At 45.1% G+C, this 23,428-nt stretch overlaps 1 protein-coding gene across 2 annotated transcripts in view; it reads right to left on the bottom strand.

Annotated features, from left to right (window-relative positions):
- adam22 (ADAM metallopeptidase domain 22) overlaps positions 1 to 23,428 on the bottom strand; it is a 472,931-nt gene that overhangs the window by 138,402 nt on the left and 311,101 nt on the right. For both annotated transcript variants that reach the window (XM_070881347.1, XM_070881348.1), the window contains exons 12-13: positions 19,337 to 19,421; positions 10,076 to 10,163 (exon numbers count right to left, since the gene is read on the bottom strand). In XM_070881347.1, coding sequence (XP_070737448.1) covers positions 10,076 to 10,163; positions 19,337 to 19,421 — 173 coding nt within the window. The remainder of the gene's footprint in view (positions 1 to 10,075; positions 10,164 to 19,336; positions 19,422 to 23,428) is intronic.

Genomic DNA, 23,428 nt, shown 5'->3' with positions numbered 1-23,428 from the left:
TACGCTGCTTTCTCCCTGATATTCTGTCTGTGCTTTATTCCTTTTATTGTGATGGACTTGGGCTTTATGCCATGACATACCCCTATTTTCCTGCACCTTTTACATTGTTGCTCTGCTCTTTTCTTTATACTAGTGGATGTCCCCTGACTTTGCCCATGGGAGGTGAGGACTTAGCATGTTTCTCCTCAGAGAGCGACAGCAATGCTGTAAGCAAAGGTGTGGGGATTTTCAGCTTCTGATGTAAATGGAGCCCCAACTAGTGATAGATGTGTGCAGCCCCATACGTGACTAGGTGTAACAGAATGCTGATGCCTAAATAATAAGTGCATGACATACATAGCAAATTTAATGACCGTGAAATTGCGGTGTCTTCGATGTCGTATGTCCAGCGTACGCCATCGGAAAGGCTGTGCAAAAGGTACGCCTTCACAGATCTACTGAACCGAAAGTCAAATATTAAATATTATAATGATACTGTGGACCTCACAGTTAACCTGTTTTGCAGGGTTGGGCTATTTGCTCAACTGCCCAGCAATTGCCCATGAAACTCTTACGGCTGATAAAAGCAGATCTAGGGTCAGCTTTGATCAGTGTAAGGGTTATTATAAATCTTAAATTAAACATTTAAAATTTAAAAATGGTGCACAAACACTTTAGTTTATGCAAATATTGGCCCAGATTAAGATGTTTAAAAAAAGTTTTTAATTACATTTTTATTGTATTTGGTGTAATGAAGGGAGTTATGAATAAAATTGAAATTCAGACCATTTATATTTATCAGAATTGTGTAAATTGTTTAATTATTTGTGGATTGCATTGCATGTTATTAGGAGATCCTGTTTGGAAGTGACTGTGATGGAATTCCTTCTTTGTGATTGGAGGACCTAGCCCACGTGATCTCAGGGATGCTTCCAAACCGCTTGCATCCCCAGGATCCATGGGCCTTTACCCTGCCATCCGCCTGGAGGCCTGAGACTCGAACTGTCCACAGCCTCGGAGCCTGGAGGTAGGTTCAGTAACGTTTGGCGGGTCAGAGACGTACTTCAGAGATACACCTCTAACTGCAATTTCTAGGCCAATGTAGTACAGATTGTAGTCTTTTTCAATGTGTATTGAAGTTTGCCTTTCACAGGGGGTGAAGGCATTGCCTTTTGATGGTGTTTCTGGCCCGTTCTCCCTGCAAATCTTCAAAATGATTATTTTAATCTGCATCTTTTATTCAACTCTTCAAACATTATATTAGTGCTTTGTCTCCTTTTTTATCCTACTGACTAAAATTAAAGATGAAATCAAAAGTCACAATGAAAACTGGTGCTCATTAAATTTCATTTTACCTTAATATCTTCCAATGCTGAAGGACATTGGGGGTAATTTTAACCCGCAAAAATAGGTGAGTTGGGGGTCAGCTGAGATGCAAAAATGTTAAAAATCTCAAATCCGCTCACTTCTGCATTGAACAGAGGCGTGTTGGCTATTTAAATATTATAATGAGGCTGGGGTCTCATATTTAACCTGTTTTGCAGGTGTAACCCTGGCTGGCCAGGTTTTCCAGGTCTCGGGAAACCCAGCAGCTCAATGGAGGCGAGGACAGCTTTGGGGAAAAGGTAAGTAAACTTGTATTTACTCTGTACAGCCACCAGAGGGCTCGTCCCCTGGAGTCCCAAGGGATCCCATAATCCCTTGGGAGCACAGGTATTTAAGGAGGCCTCACACGTTGGAGAGGCACTCTGGAGACCTGCAATAAAAGACTACGGTCACACTTTTCTTTGAGCTCACAGTGTTCAGTCTGACTCTTTCTCCATACATAACAACTGGCAACGAGATACAGATAGCGAACCCAAAGATGCAGGGAACAGTGAGCATCCTGGAGAAATTCTCGGAGATGGTTGGGAAACTTTTGTGGAGCGACTCGACCAATACTTCGTGGCCAATGAGCTAGATGGGGAAGAGAGTGCTGCCAAACGAAGGGCGATCCTCCTCACTGTCTGTGGGGCACCAATGTATGGTTTCATGAAGAATCTGCTCACTCCAGCGAAACCCACGGAGAAATCGTACGATGATTTGTGCACACTGGTCCGAGAGCCTTTGAACCCGAAGGAAAGCGTTCTGATGGCGAGGTACCGGTTCTACACCTACAAAAGATCTGAAGGCCAAGTAGTGTTATGTTGCTGAGCTAAGACGCCTTGCAAGACATTGCGAATTTGAAGAACATTTGGAGCACATGCTCGGAGACCTTTTCGTACTTGGCATTGGCCACGAAACCATACTTCGTAAACTTTTGACTGTAGAGACCCCAACCTTGAGTAAGGCCATGGCGATAGCCCAGGTGTTCATTGCCACCAGTGACAATACTAAGTAAATCTCTCAGCACACAACTGCTGCTACAAGTACTGTGAACAAAGTGATGTTTTCGAATCGCAACATACAGGGCAGGTCACACATGCCTGCAGCTGCACGACTCCGCAGATGTCTCAGAGTCCACCATCAAGGGTGATGAATGCAAGGCCATTAACACCTTGTTGGCGCTGCGGAGGTGATCATCATTTCCATTCATGCCGATTCAAAGGGTATGTTTGCAAGGGCTGTGGAACAATGGGACACCTCCAACGAGTGTGCAGATGAGCTGCTAAGCCTGTTAAACCTGCAAACCACCATGTTGCAGAGGAGGACAGATCCACGGAGGATCACGACGCACCAGAGCGTCAGACCGAGGAGGCAGATGTACATGGGGTGCACACATTCACCATGAATTGTCCCCCGATAATGCTGAATGTTGAACTAAATGCACTCCGGGGTCAATGGAACTGGACACGGGCACGAGCCAGTCCATCATGGGCAAAAAGACTTTCGAAAGATTGTGGTGCAACAAGGCCTTAAGGCCAGTCTTAACTCACATTCGTACAAAACTAAGACATAAAAGAACTGATTTCTGTAATCGGCAGTGCTACCGTAAAGGTCTCCTACGATGGAGCGGTGCACAAGCGACCACTCTGGGTGGTGCCGGGCGATGGTCCCATACTGCTCGGCAGAAGCTGGCTGGGAAAGATGCGCTGGAACTGGGACGACGTCCGAGCGCTATTGCCCGCTGATGACACTTCGTGTGCCCAGCTCTGAAACAACTTCCAATCGCTGTTTGAACCGGGCATTGGGAAATTCCAAGGAGCAAAAGTGAAGATCCACCTAATTCCTGGGGCGTGACCCATCCATCACAAGGTGAGAGCAGTACCGTACATGATGAGAGAAAGGGTAGAGATCCAGCTAGACCGGCTGCAACGAGAGGGCATAATTTCACCGATCGGGTTCAATGAGTGGGCCAGCCCGATCGTTCCTGTCCTCAAGGGAGACGGCACTGTCAGAATCTGTGGTGATTACAAAGTAACTATCAATCGTTTCTCCCTGCAGGACCAATACCCACTACCAAAGGCCGGCGACCTCTTTGCAACGAGGAACGATATTCACGAAGCTGGATCTGACTTCAGCCTACATGACGCAGGAACTGGAGGAATCATCGAAGGGCCTCACCCGCATCAACACGCACAAAGGTCTTTTTATTTATAACAGATGCCAGTTTGGAATTCGATCAGCGGCGGTGATATTCCAGAGAAACATGGAAAGTTTACTGAAGTCAGTCCCGCACACCGTGGTCTTCCAGGACGACATCTTGGTCACAGGTCGTAACACAGCCGAGCACCTGCAGAACCTGGAGCTGGTTCTTAGTTGACTCAACCGTGTGGGGCTCAGGTTAAAACGCTCGAAGTGCGTTTTCCTGGCACCTGATGTGGAGTTCCTGGGAAGGAGGATTGCGGCGGCCGGCGTCAGGCCCACCAACGCGAAGACGGAGGCAATCGAGAACGCACCGAGGCCACAGAACATGACGGAGCTGCGGTCGTTTCTGGGACTCCTGAACTACTTTGGTAACTTCTTACCGGATCTCAGCACATTGTTAGAACCACGACATGTCTTGCTACGGAAAGGGGACGAATGGGTTTGGGGCAAAAGCCAAGAAAATGCCTCTGTAAAAGCGAGAAAATTGTTATGCTCAATCAAATTGCTTGTGTTGTATGATCCATGTAAGCGTTTGGTAATAGCATGTGATGCGTCGTCATATAGCGTCAGGTGTGTATTGCAACAAACTAATGATTTCGGGAGACTGCAACCGGTTGCTTATGCATCCAGGAGTCTGTCTAAGGCTGAGAGAGCCTACAGCATGATTGAGAAAGAAGCATTAGCGTGTGTCTATGGGGTAAAGAAAATGCATCAATACCTGTTTGGGCTAAAATTCGAATTGGAAACTGGCCATAAGCCACTCATATCCCTGTTTTCAGAGAGTAAAGGGATAAATACCAACGCGTCGGCCCGCATCCAGAGATGGGCGCTCACATTGTCCGCATACAACTATGCCATCTGTCACAGGCCAGGCACAGAAAACTGTGCTGATGCTCTCAGTAGACTACCATTGCCCACCACTGGGGTGGAAATTGCGCAGCCCACAGATTTAGCCATGGTTATGGAAACATTTCAGAGTGAGTAATCATCCGTCACTGCCCGGCAGATCAAAACCTGGATGAGCCAGGACCCCTTATTATCCCTAGTCAAAAGCTGTGTGCTTCATGGGAGCTGGTCCAGTGTCCCAGTGGAAATGCAGGAAGAGATAAAGCGGCTAGTGCAATTACACAATATCGCCACACTGATGAAGCGAGTGGCTGCGAAATCTTGTTGGTAAAGTTTAGAGAAGGATTACAAAGGGCAAGTCTTCTACTGGTACAAACACAGGACCTGCTGTTTTTGGTCAGGTCCAGAAGAAAATATCTCACAGAGGGGTTTTGTCTCAGCGGATACACACACTTATTTTTGGAATAGGGAAAATTTACTCAATGTACGTGAATAAAAATTAAGGTTTTCTGAGCATACTCAACAGGTGCCTATCTAATGAAATGGGAAAGCAAGAAATAGAACTAGGAATAAATATGAATAGAACAGAAAGCATTAAATTAGGTAAGAAAAACAATGGCCCTGAAATTGTGGCCTCTCTGGGTGCGCATGATGTGCACACACGCCCGAAGAGGCCCCACACGTTCCGGCTTTAGGTGCACAAAACGCATGTGCCAAAATACGGCACTTGCGAACTGTCAAAATTTCTTCTGACAGATCCAACACATCCCCGGGAGAAGGGCCTTTGCGGGCAGAGATTTGGGCAAACTCTTGCCCAGCGAATGTCCTTAAATCTCTTACGTTTGGTAAAAGCATTAAGGTAATGTGGGAGCACAGTCCCGCATTTCTGAACTCTTTGCTTCGGCACGCGGTCTGAAGTTTGGATTAAAAAACAAGAAGATTGGAAGTTTGGATCGAAAAGAGACTGTTAGACAATGTGGTGCCTTCCAGCCATTGAGATGAGTGACTGGTCATGTCTGGGTGTTAAATATTTGAGTACCTTGTTATGGTGGGAATAATGGAAATTCATGACTAAACGATTTGATGATGTCTGTATGTTAAGTATGTGAGGAAACGATTCTGTATGTTAAGTATTTGATTGTACCTTTGTTACTATTTAATGACATCTGTAGGTTAAACAAGCAATGTTAAGTATTTGAGTACCTTGTTAAGGTGGGAATAATAGTCTCTATGTTAAATGATTCAGAAAGCAGTTAGTCATGATTGAACTCTTATTCTTTGCATTTAGACAAAGGTTTTTTAAATATAAAAGATGGAACTCAGACTCTTATGGACTGTAGAGATACTGGAATCTCGAAAGGTGTGTAACTTCAAGAAGAGCTTCCTTTTCAAGCAGAGTTGTTGGCTTGTGAATGTCTGAATGCCTAAATAAAGATCTGGCCTTTACTACAACTGAGTGTGTGCGGGTAATTCGACGTCAAAAGCAACGAAGCGAAAAGAGCAAGACAGCCGTTTACAACAGGTAAGTTTATTTTTATCACTATTAAAATATAAAAACAAATTCCAAAAAATAAATTGTCTAAAACATTTAATTAAATTCAATTTCAATTAATTTGAAATGTGATGTGTTTTTCTTATTTATTTAAAATGTCTGTGTTTTTGGGGGTATCCCCATTCATAGAAATGGTGATTTCCGTACAAATGGAACTCACCATTACTGTGAATAGGGAGACGCGATTTTCATTGGTTGGTTCAGCCCATGTGATCTCAAGATGCACATACACTCCTGCTATACGTGGGCCTCTGCGTTGGGCTGCGCATGGAGGCCTGGGAGCGCAAGTGTTCGCTCCTCCGGGACCACCATGTAGATTCATAAATATTTGAGTTGTCGAAGCCATCCGCCCATGGGAAGCCTCCGACCGTGATTTCAGGGCCAAATAAATGGAAAGACATTTAAATAGTGACAAGGGAATTTCTGGATTATGTGACTGTACTGTTCTTGCATTAAACTGCATTTAGTACTCATGAAAATGTCCTCTGGGGAAACATCGATATACTACAATTGTAAGTTATCTCACTGCACTTAGCTCTTGAATAAAAGATTACGATTAATTTTCTACACTGTCCTTCAGGCTCTGCTCGTATTTTTACTGCTCGATTCTCTGTCCTTTTTGCATTCACCATTAATTTGCATTGTATTTTACTCCTCACTCAATTATACACCCATCCAAATGTTTGTTGCAATCTCTTCTGTAATCTTCCCTGTTTATCGGTTGGCACGGATTTCTATCTAGCCTCTCGTTATTTCACCCAATTGTTTTACAACAAAGAGAAAATAAAGCAACAAAAGGAAAATATATTTAACTGGCAATGACAGCGGCTAAGATAGCTCAGCAGAAATTTAGGGGAAGCTGGGCAGCTGATCAAAACTAAAAGTTAAACTAGTATTTTGGGTAAATATAATTTAAGGGATGGTGTAAGCATGAAAATGAACCCCAGTGAATCACAGAGGTGTTTTTACACAAATGCTAGAATCATTAGGAATAAGCTGATGGAACTATAGGTATGCATAGCTGGTGAGAATTTTTATTGAATCGCTATCACAGAAACATGGATCAGAAATATAGAAATGAGCTTTAAAATATTTGAGCATAGGCTAGAGCACCAGAAAGTTTTTTTTTTGGGGGGGGGATATCTGCTAAATTCGTAAGCTAAAAAATGTCACAATTGAGAGGGATGGTGTGGATAATCAGTGAATACTAGGTAAAGCTGGAGCCCAGGAGAGGGCCTAAGTTGGTAGCTGATATTTGTTATAGGCCTTCAAGACAACAAGCTAAAGATAGGGGCCACAAAATTTACAGGAAGGTGGGGAGGGTGCAGGAAGCGTGGGGGAAACCTGTAGAGGCTGGGGATGCAGAGGTCCTGATGAATTCAGCAGAAGGACCTAATTTATTTTCTTCCATTTCCCGCCAAAAGGACAGGCTGGCCAGCTGCCGGGCGGGACAACCAGCGGCAGGAGGCCGCACGCCTGGAGGCCCGTGATCCGGGGGTTGGGGTAAAATTGAGGCCAGGGAGTTGGTAAGCAAAGCAGCAAAGGAATGTAAGGTTCTTTGTATGGGGATTTCAACTATTTATCTATTATCTATTTTTAAATGGGACAAAAAATGGGGGAGGGGAGGAGGTAATATGAAGGAAATGATTGAGATCACCATGATTTTTTTCCAGGTGTTTGTTGAGGATGGTACCAGAGGGAAGAGGCTACTGAATTTAATATTCAGTGGTGAGGTCTGAGATCATATTTGATATTGGTGTGGATGCACTGCGGGACAGTCATGATCATCATTTCATTAGATTTAAACTAATGAGGCACTGTATCACAGGAAGTAACTTAATCTACTTAATTTAAAGGCACAACGATTGGGAATGCTGGACTGGAGAGTAGTATTGAGTAATAATCGTTACAATATAGAAAGAAATGAACTATTTTAAACACATTTTTAGAGCAAAAGAAGTTGGTAAAGTTCCAGAAGTATTGAGGCTAAGGTTAAATCTCAATGGTTGACTAAGCAAGTTCTTATGTAAATAAGCTCAAAAGGGACATTTTGCAAAGTACAAAGGATGAAATTGTAAGGAAAATAGAAATGAAAAAGCATGCAAGATGGTTATAGGGAAAGCAAATAGGTTATTGAAATATTGCGCGGCTAACAAAGTACAATATTAAGAGCACCAAACCTGGGTACCTAAGCTTTGTAGTGTAAAGCAGGCAATGGCGAATTGGAAGCCCAATTTTCTTTTCCATTGACTTCAATTAAAAGATAATTGGCTGGAGTGTAAAAGGGGCTGCTGATTTGCTATTACCTGTCGCCCTACCGCCCAAAATGGATTTTGTTAAGTCTTGAATAAAGAATCTGACCAGATACTGTAGGCTCAAAGTAATGTGTGACCGTAGTCCTTTATTACAGGTCTCCAGAGTTCCTCTCCAGCCTGTGAGGCCTCCTTATGTACAGGTGCTCCCAAGGGATTGTGGGATCCCTTGGGATTCCAGGGCATGAGCCCTCTGGTGGTTAAACAAGGTATTTACAGGTTTACATACATAACAGATTTCACTCCCATTTTGTCCAGTTTTAGTATCTAGTGCTGGATATTGAGGTAACATTGAGGGTGTAGGGAAGAGAGAAGCTAGGATATTAACTCAATCTTAGATCACATACAAGGATAGGTTCAGTGTATCTCATGGCCGTTCATCTTGGTGAAAATTAGGCTTAGTAGGATTATGATTGAGATTTATAACTTTTTTTTTAATTATGAAAGGGATGGATGTCGTAGAGTTAGAGAATTGGTTAACGGACAGAAAACAGAGTAGGGATAACCGGTCATTTTCTGGTTGGCAGACTGTAACTAGCGGGGTGTCACAAGGATTAGTGTTTGGGCTTCAGCTATTTACAATCTATATTAATGACATAGATAAGGGACTGAGTATAATGTATCTAAGTTTACTGATGATACAAAGCTAGGTGGGAAAGTAAGCTGTGAGGAGGACACAGAGCCTGCAAAGGGAACTAGACAGTTAAGTGAGTGGGCAATACGGTGGCAGATGGAGTATAATATGGGGAAATGTGAGGTTATTCACTTTGGTCGGAAGAATAGCAAAACAAAATATTTCTTAAAATGGTGTGAAACTATTAAATGTTGGTGTTCAGAGAGATTTAGGTGTTCTCATACAGGAAATACAGAAAGTTAGCATGCAAGTACAGCAGGCAATTAGGAAGGCAAATGGCATGTTGGTCTTTATTGCAAGGGGGTTTCAGTATAAGAGGAAGTCTTACTACAATTGTACAGGGCTTTGGTGAGACCACACCTGGAGTACTGTGCACAGTTTTGGTCTCCTCAAAGGGCCGTATGGCCTACACCTGCTCCTAATTCTTATGCTCTTATGCAGATATTTGAGATAGATACTCTTAATTGGACTAGAGAAAATACTTCTGAAGTGGCTAAAGACAGACCAGATGCCAGGAAGTACTTCTGTTCTCAGAAGCTTGTTCTCTGCTGGAACAGGATAATGATAGATGCGTTAAGTGTGGGGGACTACATTCTTGAGAAGATATTTGACAAGTTCCTGAAGGAGGAGGACATTTTGGCATATTGGGGATGTATGGATTAATTAACTTTGCCTACTTATGCGTCATGAATAATCACTGTCTCCTGCAGCATGTTTGATTATCTTACATAGTCAGGCACGAATTTCTCAGAGCTTCTCCTCTAATTGCCAACAGTTATTATTACTGCAGCTTCTCTTTGCCGACCATGGGAGTTACAATTACCACCAATTGCTCTGGGCAATGTATGAGGTTGCACCGTCTAGTGGATAGGGTGAGCATTGATGAGCCGGATGCATTTTCCTGACGTTCTTTATATTTCACAATGCACAGATTTCTCCCATTTTTTCTATACACCTTGCTCCTTACTTTCAGAACAAAAATCGTTCCAGCTCCTTCCACAAAATCATGGGCACACACATAACTGAAATAGCAACAGGAAGAATGACCATTTTTCTTACGTACTGTACCGAGATTGGTTTCTCTGAAATGAAGATCAATACCTTTCTGTGCGCACAGACCATATAATATTTTTTTTAAAGATTCTTCTTAAACCAATTCATTAGTGTATCACTGTGAAAGCTTACCATTCGTTCTTTTCTTATCTGAAAAAATGCCAAGGTTCTGGGCTAGGCTCTTAGCGAGCATGACAGCCATTTCACCAACACTTCCAAACTGAAACAAAGCAACAGACATCATCAGAGTTGAACCTCCAATTAAAAAAAAACCTAATTAACAAAGTCTCTTCAATTCTCAACTTCTTTAATGCAAAAAACGTTACGAGGTCATTTTCAACTGTTCCCATTTTACACCCCAACACATTTTGCTTTTTGGCGAAGGTGATTCAGGTGGGATGTAAAATGGGCAACCGACCTGCCACCGATCGCTTCCCGCCCGGTGGCAACAGTTAAAATTGCCCTAAGTGTGGGGGAATATTTTCATCAGCTCCACTGAGCAATAACAGGGCAGTAGTGCTCTGAAAATCACGGGGAAAGATCTACCGCTCTCGATCCGGCCGATGCCATCCTGAAAGAGGCATACTTCTGGGCTGCCAGAGCCCCTGCCTGTATCAGGAGGTAGGCCCCTTAAAATACGCTCTCCACTGGAATCAAACTTCAGGATATCAGCTTTTTTAATGCATTTGGACCGAGCTTTTAATCTTTTACTATACCTATTATTGCATTGGTAAAAAGGCATAAAACAGTAATTAAACCTGGTGTAAAAACAAATAATCATGATGCTTTCAATTTCCTACAACTGTGGAAATATAGAGTCTCTAAAATATGAAAGAAATTTTGGCTGTTCATTATTATTTAGGAATCTAACTATTAAATCATTATGATTCGGGCAGATACTGTAGGAGGTTGATTCACAGCTGTCATTTTGAAAACGTAACTTCAAAATGATGTGTGTGAATAAACCCTGTCAGTTTTCACACAGAACAACAGGGTTTATTCATAGCTGCTACTTTGAAAATGGCAAAGCATTGGTTCTGAACCACAAAAGGTAATAATCTCTGGATTACTACCTGAGCCATGAGCAAATTTGCATCGGGTAAATAAGATCAGAGAGTTAAACACATGCTTCAAAGACTCTTGTAGGAGAAATGGGTTTTGGTTCGTGCGGTAAGAGGGAGCTGTTCCGTTGGACCGGGCTCAATTTAGACCGTGCTGGGACTAGGGTCCTGGTGAATCGAATAACTAGGGCTGTAGAGAGGGCTTTAAACTAATTAGTGGGGGGGAGGGGGTGGATTCAGGTGAGCGTAAATTTAAAAGGTCAAAGAATAAGGAGAAGGCAATAGAGCAGGGTAGCACTGAGGGAAATGAAAACCAGAGCGTGACAGGAAGGGACAGAATGTATAAACACAAAAGTGAATCAGAAAGTGAGGTCAAACGGTAAGTAGTGGGGTGCCACAGGGATCGGTGCTGGGACCTCAACTACTTACAATCTATATTGATGACTTGGATAAAGGGACTGAGTGTAATGTAGCCAAGTTTGCTGATGATACAAAGATGGGTAGGAAAGCAAGTTGTGAGGAGGATACAAAGAATCTGCAAAGGGAAAAGGATATAGACAGGCTAAGTGAGTGGGCAAACATTTAGCAGATGGAGTTATCATCATTGGCAGTCTCTCGAAATCGAGGAAAATTTGCTTCCACTCTAAAAGTGAGTTCTTGGGTGACTGAACAGTCCAATATGAGAATTAAAGTCTCTGTCACAGGTGGGACAGGAAAGGCTGGGTGGGACTGGTTTGCCGCACGCTCCTTCCGCTGCCTGCGCTTGCTTTCTGCATGCTCTCGGCGATGAGACTAGAGGTGCTCAGCGCCCTCCCGGATACTCTTCCTCCACTTAGGGCGGTCTTTGGCCAGGGACTCCCAGGTGTCGGTGGGGATGTTGCATTTTATCAAAGAGGCTTTGAGGGTGTCCTTGAAATGTTTCCTCTGCCCACCCGGGTCTCGCATGCCGTGGATCGCTGGCAGATGGCAAATGGTGTATAATGTGGGAAAGTGTGACTTTGCAGGAAAAATAATCAAATTATTATTGAAATGGAGAGAGATTACAAAATGCTACAGTACAGAGTGACCTGAGGGTCCTTGTGCATGAAACACAAAAAGTTAGTATGCAAGTGGAGAGGCGTGAGTTCCGGGGTCGGCGAGAGGCCTATAAAGGCCCAATGCGCCGGCAGTCGGGAGCAGCGTGAGGAGGTGCGTGGAGAGGTGTGAGTTCCGGGGTCGGCGAGAGGCCTATGAAGGCCCAACGCGGCGGCAGTCGGGAGCAGCGTGAGGAGGTGCGTGGAGAGGCGGGAGTTCCGGGGTCGGCGAGAGGCCTATAAAGGCCCAACACGGCGGCAGTTGGGAGCAGCGTGAGGAGGTGCGTGGAGAGGCGTGAGTTCCGGGGTCGGCGAGAGGCCTATAAAGGCCCAACGCAGCGGCAGTCGGGAGCAGCGTGTGGAGGTGCGTGGAGAGGCCTACCGGTGCAGCTACAGGGAGAAGGCAAAAAAGAAGTAGAAAGAAACAAAGGTGACGTCACACCAAGGGGGTAAGTGATTGGCTGGTGATTGGTGAGTAGTTTTTCTTTTTTCTCTTATATAACAGTGAGTAAACTATAGCATTGTTGTTGCTTATCAAAGGGTTAAGTCATGGCAGGACAGCTCGGTCACGTGTTATGCTCCTCCTGTACCATGTGGGAACTCAGGGACAACACCAGTGTTCCTGACGACTACGTGTGCGGGAAGTGTATCCGTCTCTAGCTCCTGATGGACCGCGTTGCGGAGTTGGAGCTGAGGGTGGATTCACTCTGGAGCATCCACGATGCTGAGAATGACGTGAGTAGCACGTGTAGCGAGTTGGTCGTACCGCAGGGAAAGGGTCCACAGCCAGATAGGGAATGGAAGACCAGCAGGAAGAGCAGTGCAAGGAAGATAGTGCAGGGGTCCCCTGTGGTCATCCCCCTGCAAAACAGATACACTGCTTTGGGTACTGTTGGGGGGGATGACTCATCAGGGGAGGGCAGCAGCAGCCAAGTTCATGGCACCGTGGCTGGCTCTGTTGCACAGGAGGGCAGGAAAATGAGTGGGAGAGCGATAGTGATAGGGGATTCAATTTTAAGGGGAATAGATAGGCGTTTCTGCGGCCGCAACCGAGACTCCAGGATGTATGTTGCCTCCCTGGTGCAAGGGTCAAGGATGTCTCGGAGCGGGTGCAGGACATTCTAAAAAGGGAGGGAGAACAGCCAGTTGTCGTGGTGCACATTGGTACCAACGACATAGGTAAAAAAAGGGATGAGGTCCTACGAAAAGGAGCTAGGAGCTAAATTAAAAAGTAGGACCTCAAAAGTAGTAATCTCGGGATTGCTACCAGTGCCACGTGCTAGTCAGAGTAGGAATCGCAGGATAGCGCAGATGAATACGTGGCTTGAGCAGTGGTGCAGCAGGGAGGGATTCAAATTCCTGGGGCACTGGAACCGGTTCTGGGGGAGGTGGGACCAGTACAAACCGGACGGTCTGCACCTGGGCAGGACCGGAACCAATTTCCTAGGGGGAGTGTTTGCTAGTGCTGTTGGGGAGGAGTTAAACTAATATGGCAGGGGGATGGGAACCAATGCAGGGAGACAGAGGGAAACAAAAAGGAGACAAAAGCAAAAGACAGAAAGGAGATGAGGAAAAGTGGAGGGCAGAGAAACCCAAGGCAAAGAACAAAAAGGGCCACTGTACAGCAAAATTCTAAAAGGACAAAGGGTGCTAAAAAAACAAGCCTGAAGGCTTTGTGTCTTAATGCAAGGAGTATCCGTAATAAGGTGGATGATTTAACTGTGCAAATAGATGTTAACAAATATGATGTGAATGGGATTACAGAGATGTGGCTCCAGGATGATCAGGACTGGGAACTCAACATCCAGGGGTATTCAATATTCAGGAAGGATAGAATAAAAAGAAAAGGAGGTGGGGTAGCATTGCTGGTTAAGGAGGAGATTAATGCAATAGTTAGCTTGGATGATGTGGAATCTATATGGGTAGAGCTGCAGAACACCAAAGGGCAAAAAACGTTAGTGGGAATTGTGTACAGACCTCCAAACAGTAGTAGTGATGTTGGGGAGGGCATCAAACAGGAAATTAGGGGTGCATGCAATAAAGGTGCAGCAGTTATAATAGGTGACTTTAATATGCACATAGATTGGGCTAAACAAACTGGAAGCAATACGGTGGAGGAGAATTTCCTGGAGTGCAGAAGGGATGGTTTTCTAGACCAATATGTCGAGGAACCAACTAGGGGGGAGGCCATCTTAGACTGGGTGTTGTGTAATGAGAGAGGATTAATTAGCAATCTCGTTGTGCGAGGCCCCTTGGGGAAGAGTGACCATAATATGGTGGAATTCTGCATTAGGATGGAGAATGAAACAGTTAATTCAGAGACCATGGTCCAGAACTTAAAGAAGGGTAACTTTGAAGGTATGAGGCGTGAATTGGCTAGGATAGATTGGCGAATGATACTTAAGGAGTTGACTGTAGACTGTGAATGGGCAATGGCAGACATTTAGAGACCGCATGGATGAACTACAACAATTGTACATTCCTGTCTGGCGTAAAAATAAAAAAGGGAAGGTGGCTCAACCGTGGCTATCAAGGGAAATCAGGGATAGTATTAAAGCCAAGGAAGTGGCATACAAATTGGCCAGAAATAGCAGCGAACCCAGGGACTGGGAGAAATTTAGAACTCAGCAGAGGAGTACAAAGGGTTTGATTAGGGCAGGGAAAATGGAGTACGAGAAGAAGCTTGCAGGGAACATTAAGATGGATTGCAAAAGTTTCTATAGATATGTAAAGAGAAAAAGGTTAGTAAAGACAAACGTAGGTCCCCTGCAGTCAGAATCAGGGGAAGTAATAACGGGGAACAAAGAAATGGCGGACCAATTGAACAAGTACTTTGGTTCGGTATTCACTAAGGAGGACACAAACAACCTTCCGGATATAAAAGGGGTCAGAGGGTCTAGTAAGGAGGAGGAACTGAGGGAAATCCTTATTAGTCGGGAAATTGTGTTGGGGAAATTGATGGGATTGAAGGCCGATAAATCCCCAGGGCCTGATGGACTGCATCCCAGAGTACTTAAGGAGGTGGCCTTGGAAATAGCGGATGCATTGACAGTCATTTTCCAACATTCCATTGACTCTGGATCAGTTCCTATCGAGTGGAGGGTAGCCAATGTAACCCCACTTTTTAAAAAAGGAGGGAGAGAGAAAACAGGGAATTATAGACCGGTCAGCCTGACATCGGTGGTGGGTAAAGTGATGGAATCAATTATTAAAGATGTCATAGCAGTGCATTTGGAAAGAGGTGACATGATAGGTCCAAGTCAGCATGGATTTGTGAAAGGGAAATCAAATCTTCTGGAATTTTTTGGGGATGTTTCCAGTAGAGTGGACAAGAGAGAACCAGTTGATGTGGTATATTTGGACTTTCAGAAGGCTTTCGACAAAGTCCCACACAAGAGATTAATGTGCAAAGTTAAAGCACATGGGATTGGGGGTAGTGTGCTGACATGGATTGAGAACTGGTTGTCAGACAGGAAGCAAAGAGTAGGAGTAAATGGGGACTTTTCAGAATAGCAGGCAGTGACTAGTGGGGTACCACAAGGTTCTGTGCTGGGGCCCCAGCTGTTTACACTGTACATTAATGATTTAGACGAGGGGATTAAATGTAGTATCTCCAAATTTGCGGATGACACTAAGTTGGGTGGCAGTGTGAGCTACGAGGAGGATGCTATGAGGCTGCAGAGTGACTTGGATAGGTTAGGTGAGTGGGCAAATGCATGGCAGATGAAGTATAATGTGGATAAATGTGATGTTATCCACTTTGGTGGTAAAAACAGAGAGACAGACTATTATCTGAATGGTGACAGATTAGGAAAAGGGGTGGTGCAATGAGACCTGGGTGTCATGGTACATCAGTCATTGAAGGTTGGCATGCAGGTGCAGCAGGCGGTTAAGAAAGCAAATGGCATGTTGGCCTTCATAGCGAGGGGATTTGAGTACAGGGGCAGGGAGGTGTTGCTACAGTTGTACAGGGCCTTGGTGAGGCCACACCTGGAGTAGTGTGTACAGTTTTGGTCTCCTAACTTGAGGAAGGACATTCTTGCTATTGAGGGAGTGCAGCGAAGGTTCACCAGACTGATTCCCGGGATGGCGGGACTGACCTATCAAGAAAGACTGGATCAACTGGGCTTGTATTCACTGGAGTTCAGAAGAATGAGAGGGAACCTAATAGAAACGTTTAAAATTCTGACGGGTTTAGACAGGTTAGATGCAGGAAGAATGTTCCCAATGTTGGGGAAGTCCAGAACCAGGGGTCACAGTCTAAGGATAAGGGCTAAGCCATTTAGGACCGAGATGAGGAGAAACTTCTTCACCCAGAGAGTGGTGAACCTGTGGAATTCTCTACCCCAGAAAGTTGTTGAGGCCAGTTCACTAAATATATTCAAAAAGGAGTTAGATGAAGTCCTTACTACTAGGGGGATCAAGGGGTATGGCGAGAAAGCAGGAATGGGGTACTGAAGTTGCATGTTCAGCCATGAACTCATTGAATGGCGGTGCAGGCTAGAAGGGCCGAATGGCCTACTCCTGCACCTATTTTCTATGTTTCTATGTTAAGTACAGCAAGTAATCAGGAAGGCAAATGGAATGTTGGCCTTTATTGCAAGGGGGATGGAGTATAAAAGCAGGGAAGTCCTACTACAGCTGTACAGAGTGAGACCATACCTAGAGTACTGCTTACAGTTTTGGTCTCCTTATTTAAGGAGGGATATACTTGCATTGGAGGCTGTTCAGAGGTGGTTCACTAGGTTGATTTCTGAGATGATGCAGTTGACTTATGAAGAAAGGTTGAGCAGGTTGGGCCTATACTCATTAGAATTTAGAAGAATGAGAGGTGATTTTACTGAACCATATAAGATACTGAGCGGGCTCGACAAGGTAGATACAGAGAGGATGTTTCCACTCGTGGGGGAATCTAGAAATAGGGGGCACAGTTTAAGAATAAGGGGTCGCGCATTTAGAACGGAGATGAGGAGGAATTTCTTCTCTGAGGGTTTTAAATCTATGGAATTCTCTGCCCTAGAGAGCTGTGAAGACTGGGTCATTGAATGTATTTAAGGTGGAGATAGACAAATTTTTGAACGATAAGAGAGTGAAGGATTATGGGGAGCGGGCAGGGAAGTGGAGCTGAGCCCAAGAGGTTGCCTACTCCTGCTCCTATTTCTTACGTTCTTATAAGGTATGAAATCCATTCAATTCTATCCCCCAGGTCCTCATTTTCTTTTGGTCACATGTACTACTCGTGACCAAGAATGCAAGTGTGCAACCTTCTCTCAGACCTTCAATGCTAGAAACAGTGGAGATCCAAAGAGACTTAGGGGTCCATGTACACAGATCTTTAAAATGTCAGGGACAGGTACAGAAAATAATCCAAAAGGCTAAAGGAATGCTGGCCTTTATATCTAGAAGACCAGAATACAAAGGGTTAGAAGTTATGCTGCAGCTATACCACGCCATGGTTGGACCACAACTGTGAGCAGTTCTGGGCACCGTGACTTAGGAAGGATATACTGGCCTTGAAGGGAGTGCAGCACAGATTTAGCCAGAATGATACCTGGACTCCATGGGTTAAATTATGAGGAGAGATGACACAAACTGAGGTTATATTCTTTTTTTATTATTTGTTCATGGGATGTGGGCGTCACTGGTGAGGACAGCATTTATTGCCCATCCCTAATTGCCCTTGAGAAGATGGTGATGAGCTGCCTTCTTGAACCGCTGCAGTCCGTGTGGTGAAGGTACTCCCGCAGTGTTATTGGGGAGGGAGTTCTAGGATTTTGACCCAGCGACAATGAAGGAACGGTGATATATTTCCAATCAGGATGATGTGTAACTTGGAGGGGCACGTGGAGGTGGTGGTGTTGCCATGCACCTGCTGCCCTTGTCCTTCTAGAGGTTGTGGGTTTGGGAGGTGCTGTCGAAGAAGCCTTGGCGAGTTGCTGCAGTGCATCTTGTAGATGGTATACACTGCAGTCACGATGGAAGGAGTGGATGTTTAAGATGGTGGATGGGGTGCCAATCAAGCGGGCTGCTTTGTCCTGGATGGTGTTGAACTTCTTGAGTATTGTTGGAGCTGTACTCATCCAGGCAAGTGGAGAGTATTCCAGCACACTTCTGACTCGTGCCTTGTAGATGATGGAAAGGCATTGGGGAGTCAGGAGGTGAGACACTTGCTGCAGAATACCCAGCCTCTGATCTGCTCTTGTTGCCATAGTACTTATGTGGCTGGTCCTGTTAAATTTCTGGCAATAATGTCTACCAAGATGTTGATGGTGGGGGATTCAGTGATGCTAATGCCATTGAATGTCATGGGGCAGCGATTAGACGCTCGCTTGTTGGAGATAGTCATTGCCTGGCACTTGTGTGGCATGAGTGTTACTTGCCACTTATCAGCCCAAGCCTGAATATCGTCCAGGTCTTGCTGCATGCGGGCATGGACTGCTCCATTATATGAGGAGTTGCGAATGGCACTGAACACTGTGCAGTCATCAGTGAATGTCCCCACTTCTGACCTTGGATGATGGAGGGAAGGTCATTGATGAAGCAGCTGAAGATGGTTGGGCCAAAGACACTGCCCTGAGGAACTCCTGCAGCAATGTCCTGGTGCTGTGATGCTTGACCTATAACCACCACAACCATCCTCATTTGTGCTAGGTATGACTCCAGCCAGTGGAGAATTCCCTGGAATTTAGAAGGTTAAGGGATGATTTGATCAAAGTTTTCAGGATATTAAGGGGAACTGATAAGGTAAATATTTCTGCTGGTTGGGGAATCTCGGACTAGGGAACAGAGCTGAAAAATTATTACGCCTTTCAGGAGTGAAGTTAAGAAACACTTCTACATGCACAAAGGGTGATTGAAGTTTGGAACTCTCTTCCGCAAATGGCAGTTGATGCTGGGTCAACTGTTACTTTTAAATCTGAGATTGATAGATTTTTGTTAACCAAACGTATTAAGGGATATGGGGCAAAGGGATATGGGATATGGAGTTCGGTCACAGGTCAATCATGATCTCATTGAATGGGGGAACAGGCTCGAGAGGCTAAATGGCCTACTCTTGTTCCTACTCTTAATGCCACTCTCAATGGCTCACTGGAAGGCATCAGACCTCAGTTCAGTTGCTCACCAAAGCAGCACAACTGAGTGTGGCAATTTAGTGACACAGGACACTGAATCTGAATTTCACCATTGCCTTTGCACAGCCCACCTTGCAATATCGCCATGGCAACCTAAATGCAATTTTAAATAGAACAGGGAATTACCTCGTTCACTCCTCCACCTTTAGACAGTGTACAAATTCCGCCAACGTATGCTGCTCCACTCTGGCTACTTTTAAATAAGGTTCCCCTTAAAATAAAGAAAATAGTCTTTAACTTCAGATCTTTTTCAAATGATGTATCAGAGGAATAATGATTTGACATTGCAAGTGCTGCTATCTTTACATGTGTGGTTCTATTCAGATATTCATACAATGACATACACCGTACGGTGAACACAACACGTAGATCCCAGGTGGAAGTGCCGACAGCTCAATTAGGTTGCAGTACAACAACCTCATGAGATCCCTTTACCAGGAGTAGGATATCATTTATTAATTTTTTGAACTCAATCTTCTCTATATTTACAATATATTAAAAGTTTTTTGTCTGCATGCAATTTCTGTCTGCAGCATTTTAACTTTTCTGTCACATTTTCCATGTCACCTTTTCCATTATAAATTCCAATGTCCACCAAGATTATATTTTAAGTTCAGTGCGTGAGGTACATGTTTAATTGTAAACTCACTAATGCCCGCAGTACCTGTTACTCCTGCAGGTGACATTGTGATAGATTTTCAATGGTAAAGGTGTCACACTGTGACCCACAAAAGCTGCTGGTTTATATAGCTGGAGAGGTAGATTCACTGGAGGAGCTCTCCCAATCTCCCACTGTAACTCTGACGGAAGATTGATGGAAACCCTGGAGAAACGACGCAAATGGCTGCTTTGGCCGTATCACCAGGGATTTGCCAATCCTTCACATCTAAAATGTTACAAAAGCAAAATACTGCGGATGCTGGCAGTCTGAAATTAAAAAAAAACAGAAAATACTGGAAATACTCAGCAGGTCAGTCAGCATTCTATGGAGAGAGAAACAGAGTTAACGTTTCAGGTTGATGACCTTTCGTCAGACGTCTGATGAAAAGACATCGACCTGAAACATTTAACTCTGTTCCTCTCTCCACAGATGCGACCGGACGTCTAAAATGTTACCTGGAAAGGAAATAAAGCAAAACTTAATATAATGTATGTAGTTAAAATATAAATTATAAAGTGATTTGAATGTTTTGTGAGAATTGCTTTAATAGGATTTCCTGATTAATGAACAACTGGTTTTGGGTCTGCCTGCACTTTCACATTCTGGCCACTGGGTGATAGTGTGGCACAGCACCGAAACTCAATGCGACAATGGATTTGTACTGTGCCAGATGAGTAATCTGGTGAGATCTGCAGATTAAGTCAATTTTAACTTTTCTTTTAGATTTTATTTACATAAATGTCAGCAAATTCTGTTCTTTTCCTTTACAGGTAACATTTTCCGCCCCAAATATATTCTTCGCCCAACCTCTCACATTCTCACCTCATCCCTCAAGAATTTCATGTTTTAGAATTAAAATGAATTACATTTTTCTTTTCAAGTTTAAACATCAATATTTTATATATTAATACATCAATATATTTTACCTCAATATTTTGTACATATTTTTTGGCAATTCCCTCAGCCGTTATTCTCCTGACCTCGCCTCTTTATAATGCGGGCCCTCCGCAGCCTGTCCTGCTCCCGCTGGCTTGGCCAGTAAAACTGTCCCAGCATTGCCATCCCCGCAGAGCAGAGTCTCCCCGCTGACCAGCATCACATCGCCACCACCCCTTCCTCGCCATGGGAGACCTGCTCACCAAAACGGCTCACTGGGTTGAAACTTATGCCCTTAGCCCTCCATCTTACGGAGATCAAACTTGTGGCTCACTAGGATAGAAATCCAGGCACCGTGGAGAGAAGGCTACACCCCATACCCCACATTGAGAGTGTGCTGACCTCTCCCCACCTTTGGTCCCCCATCACCATCTCTCTCTTGTCTCCCCCTCTCCTCTACCTCCTTTGCCTCCTCCAACACCCTCCTCTACCCCGTTTCCTTGACACTTCTCTTTGCCATTCATCTTCCTCCTCCTCTATACCCTTTCTCTTCCTATCCCCTCCCCCCATCTTTCCCTGATAGCCTTCCCACTGAGGCAGTTTCCCTCCCTCTGCATCCCTTCCCTGTTGTGTATCTGTAAAGCATGCACTCCCATGTTCCGCCACCAGGGAGCGCATCCCCTGAAGTCCCAAGGGATCCCAGCATCCTTTGGGAGCACTGTACATAAGCCAGCCCCTAAGGCCTATTGCTCACTCTGGAGTGCCTTAATAAAGACTGAGGTCACTGTTACTTTAACCTCCCTGCGTGCAGTCTCATTTGTGTTAGGAACACAATAACTGGCGACGAGAATACGAATCCAACGCAAAGGTGCAGCAAACTGTGGGCAGCCTGGAGAAGTTCTCGGAGGGTGAGGACTGAGACGCTTATGTCGAACGGCTAGACCAGTACTTTGTAGCCAACGAGCTGGACGGAGAAGGAAGTGCTGCAAAAATGAGAGCGGTCCTCCTCACGGTCTGCGGGGCACCAACCTACAGCCTCATGAAGAATCTTCTGGCTCCGGTGAAATCCACAGATAAGTCGTATGAGGAGCTGTGTACACTGGTTCGGGAGCATCTTAACGTGAGGGAGAGCGTGCTGATGGCAAGGTATCAGTTCTATTCGTACCAGCGATCTGAAGGTCAGGAAGTGGCGAGCTACATCGCCGAGCTAAGGCGACTTGCAGGACAGTGTGAGTTTCATGGCCACCTGGAGCAAATGCTCAGAGAATTTTTTGTACTGGGCATTGGCCACAAGACCATCCTACGAAAACTTTTGACTGTAGAGACACCGATCCTCAGTAAGGCCATTGCAATAGCACAGGCATTTATGTCCACCAGTGAAAACACCAAACAAATCTCTCAGCACACAAATGCTAGCAATGTTCATAAATTAACTGGAACTGTGTTTTCGAGCAGAAATGTACAGGGCAGAAACCACGAGTCTGCAACTGCCAGCAGGCCTCAGGTAACCCAGATGACTCAGAGTCTGCAACAAAGGATGAATGCAAGGCAATTCATACCTTGTTGGCGTTGTGGAGGCTTCCATTCAGCCTATTCATGCCGCTTCAAAGGGTATGTTTGCAAGAGCTGTGGAACAATGGGGCACCTCCAACAAGCTTGCAGACGAGCTGCAAGCTCTGCAAAACCTGCTAACCACCACATGGCAGAGGAAGATCGGTCCATGGTGGATCAAAGCAATTTCGAGCCTCAAAGAGAGGAGGCAGATGCTGAAGTACACGGGGTGCACACATTTTTGACGAAATGTCCACCTGTAATGCTAAATGTAAAATTGAATGGCTTACCCGTAGCCATGGAACTGGACACTGGCGCTAGCCAATCCATCATGAGTAAAAAGATGTTTGAGAGACTGTGGTGCAACAAGGCACTCAGACCAGCCCTGAGCCCCATCCACACGAAACTGAGAACGTACACCAAAGAGCTTATCACTATCCTGGGCAGCGCCATGGTCAAGGTCACCTACGAGGGCACAGTGCACGAACTGCCACTCTGGATTGTCCCGGACGATGGCCCACACTGCTTGGAAGGAGCTGGCTGGGCAAAATCCGCTGGAACTGGGATGACGTCTGAGCGCTATCACATGTCGATGAGGCCTCATGTACCCAGGTTCTAAACAAATTTCCTTCCCTTTTTGAGCCAGCCATTAGAAACTTTTCCAGGGCGAAGGTGCGGATCCACTTGGTCCCAGAGGCACGACCCATTCACCAAAAGGCGTGAGCGGTACCTCACATGATGAGGGAGAGAGTGGAAATCGAGCTGGACAGGCTGCAACGCGAGGGCATCATCTCCCCAGTGGAATTCAGCGAGTGGGCCAGCCCGATTGTTCCAGTACTCAAAAGTGATGGCACGGTCAGGGTTTGCGGCGATTATAAAGTAACTATTAATCGTTTCTCGCAATAGGACCAATATCCGCTACCTAAGGCAGACAACCTATTTGCGACGCTGGCAGGAGGCAAGACGTTCACCAAGCTCGACCTGACTTCGGCCTCCATGACACAGGAGCTGGGGAAGTCTTCGAAGGACCTTACCTGCATCAACACGCACAAGGGACTGTTCATCTACAACAGATGCCCGTTTGGAATTCGGTCGGCTGCAGCGATCTTCCAGAGAAACATGGAGAGCCT

Source organism: Pristiophorus japonicus, chromosome 5 (genome assembly GCF_044704955.1).
Source record: "Pristiophorus japonicus isolate sPriJap1 chromosome 5, sPriJap1.hap1, whole genome shotgun sequence".
Lineage (NCBI taxonomy): Eukaryota > Metazoa > Chordata > Chondrichthyes > Pristiophoridae > Pristiophorus > Pristiophorus japonicus.
The sequence above is the reverse complement of the archived record's forward strand: the minus strand, read 5'-3'. Positions and strand labels throughout refer to the sequence as shown.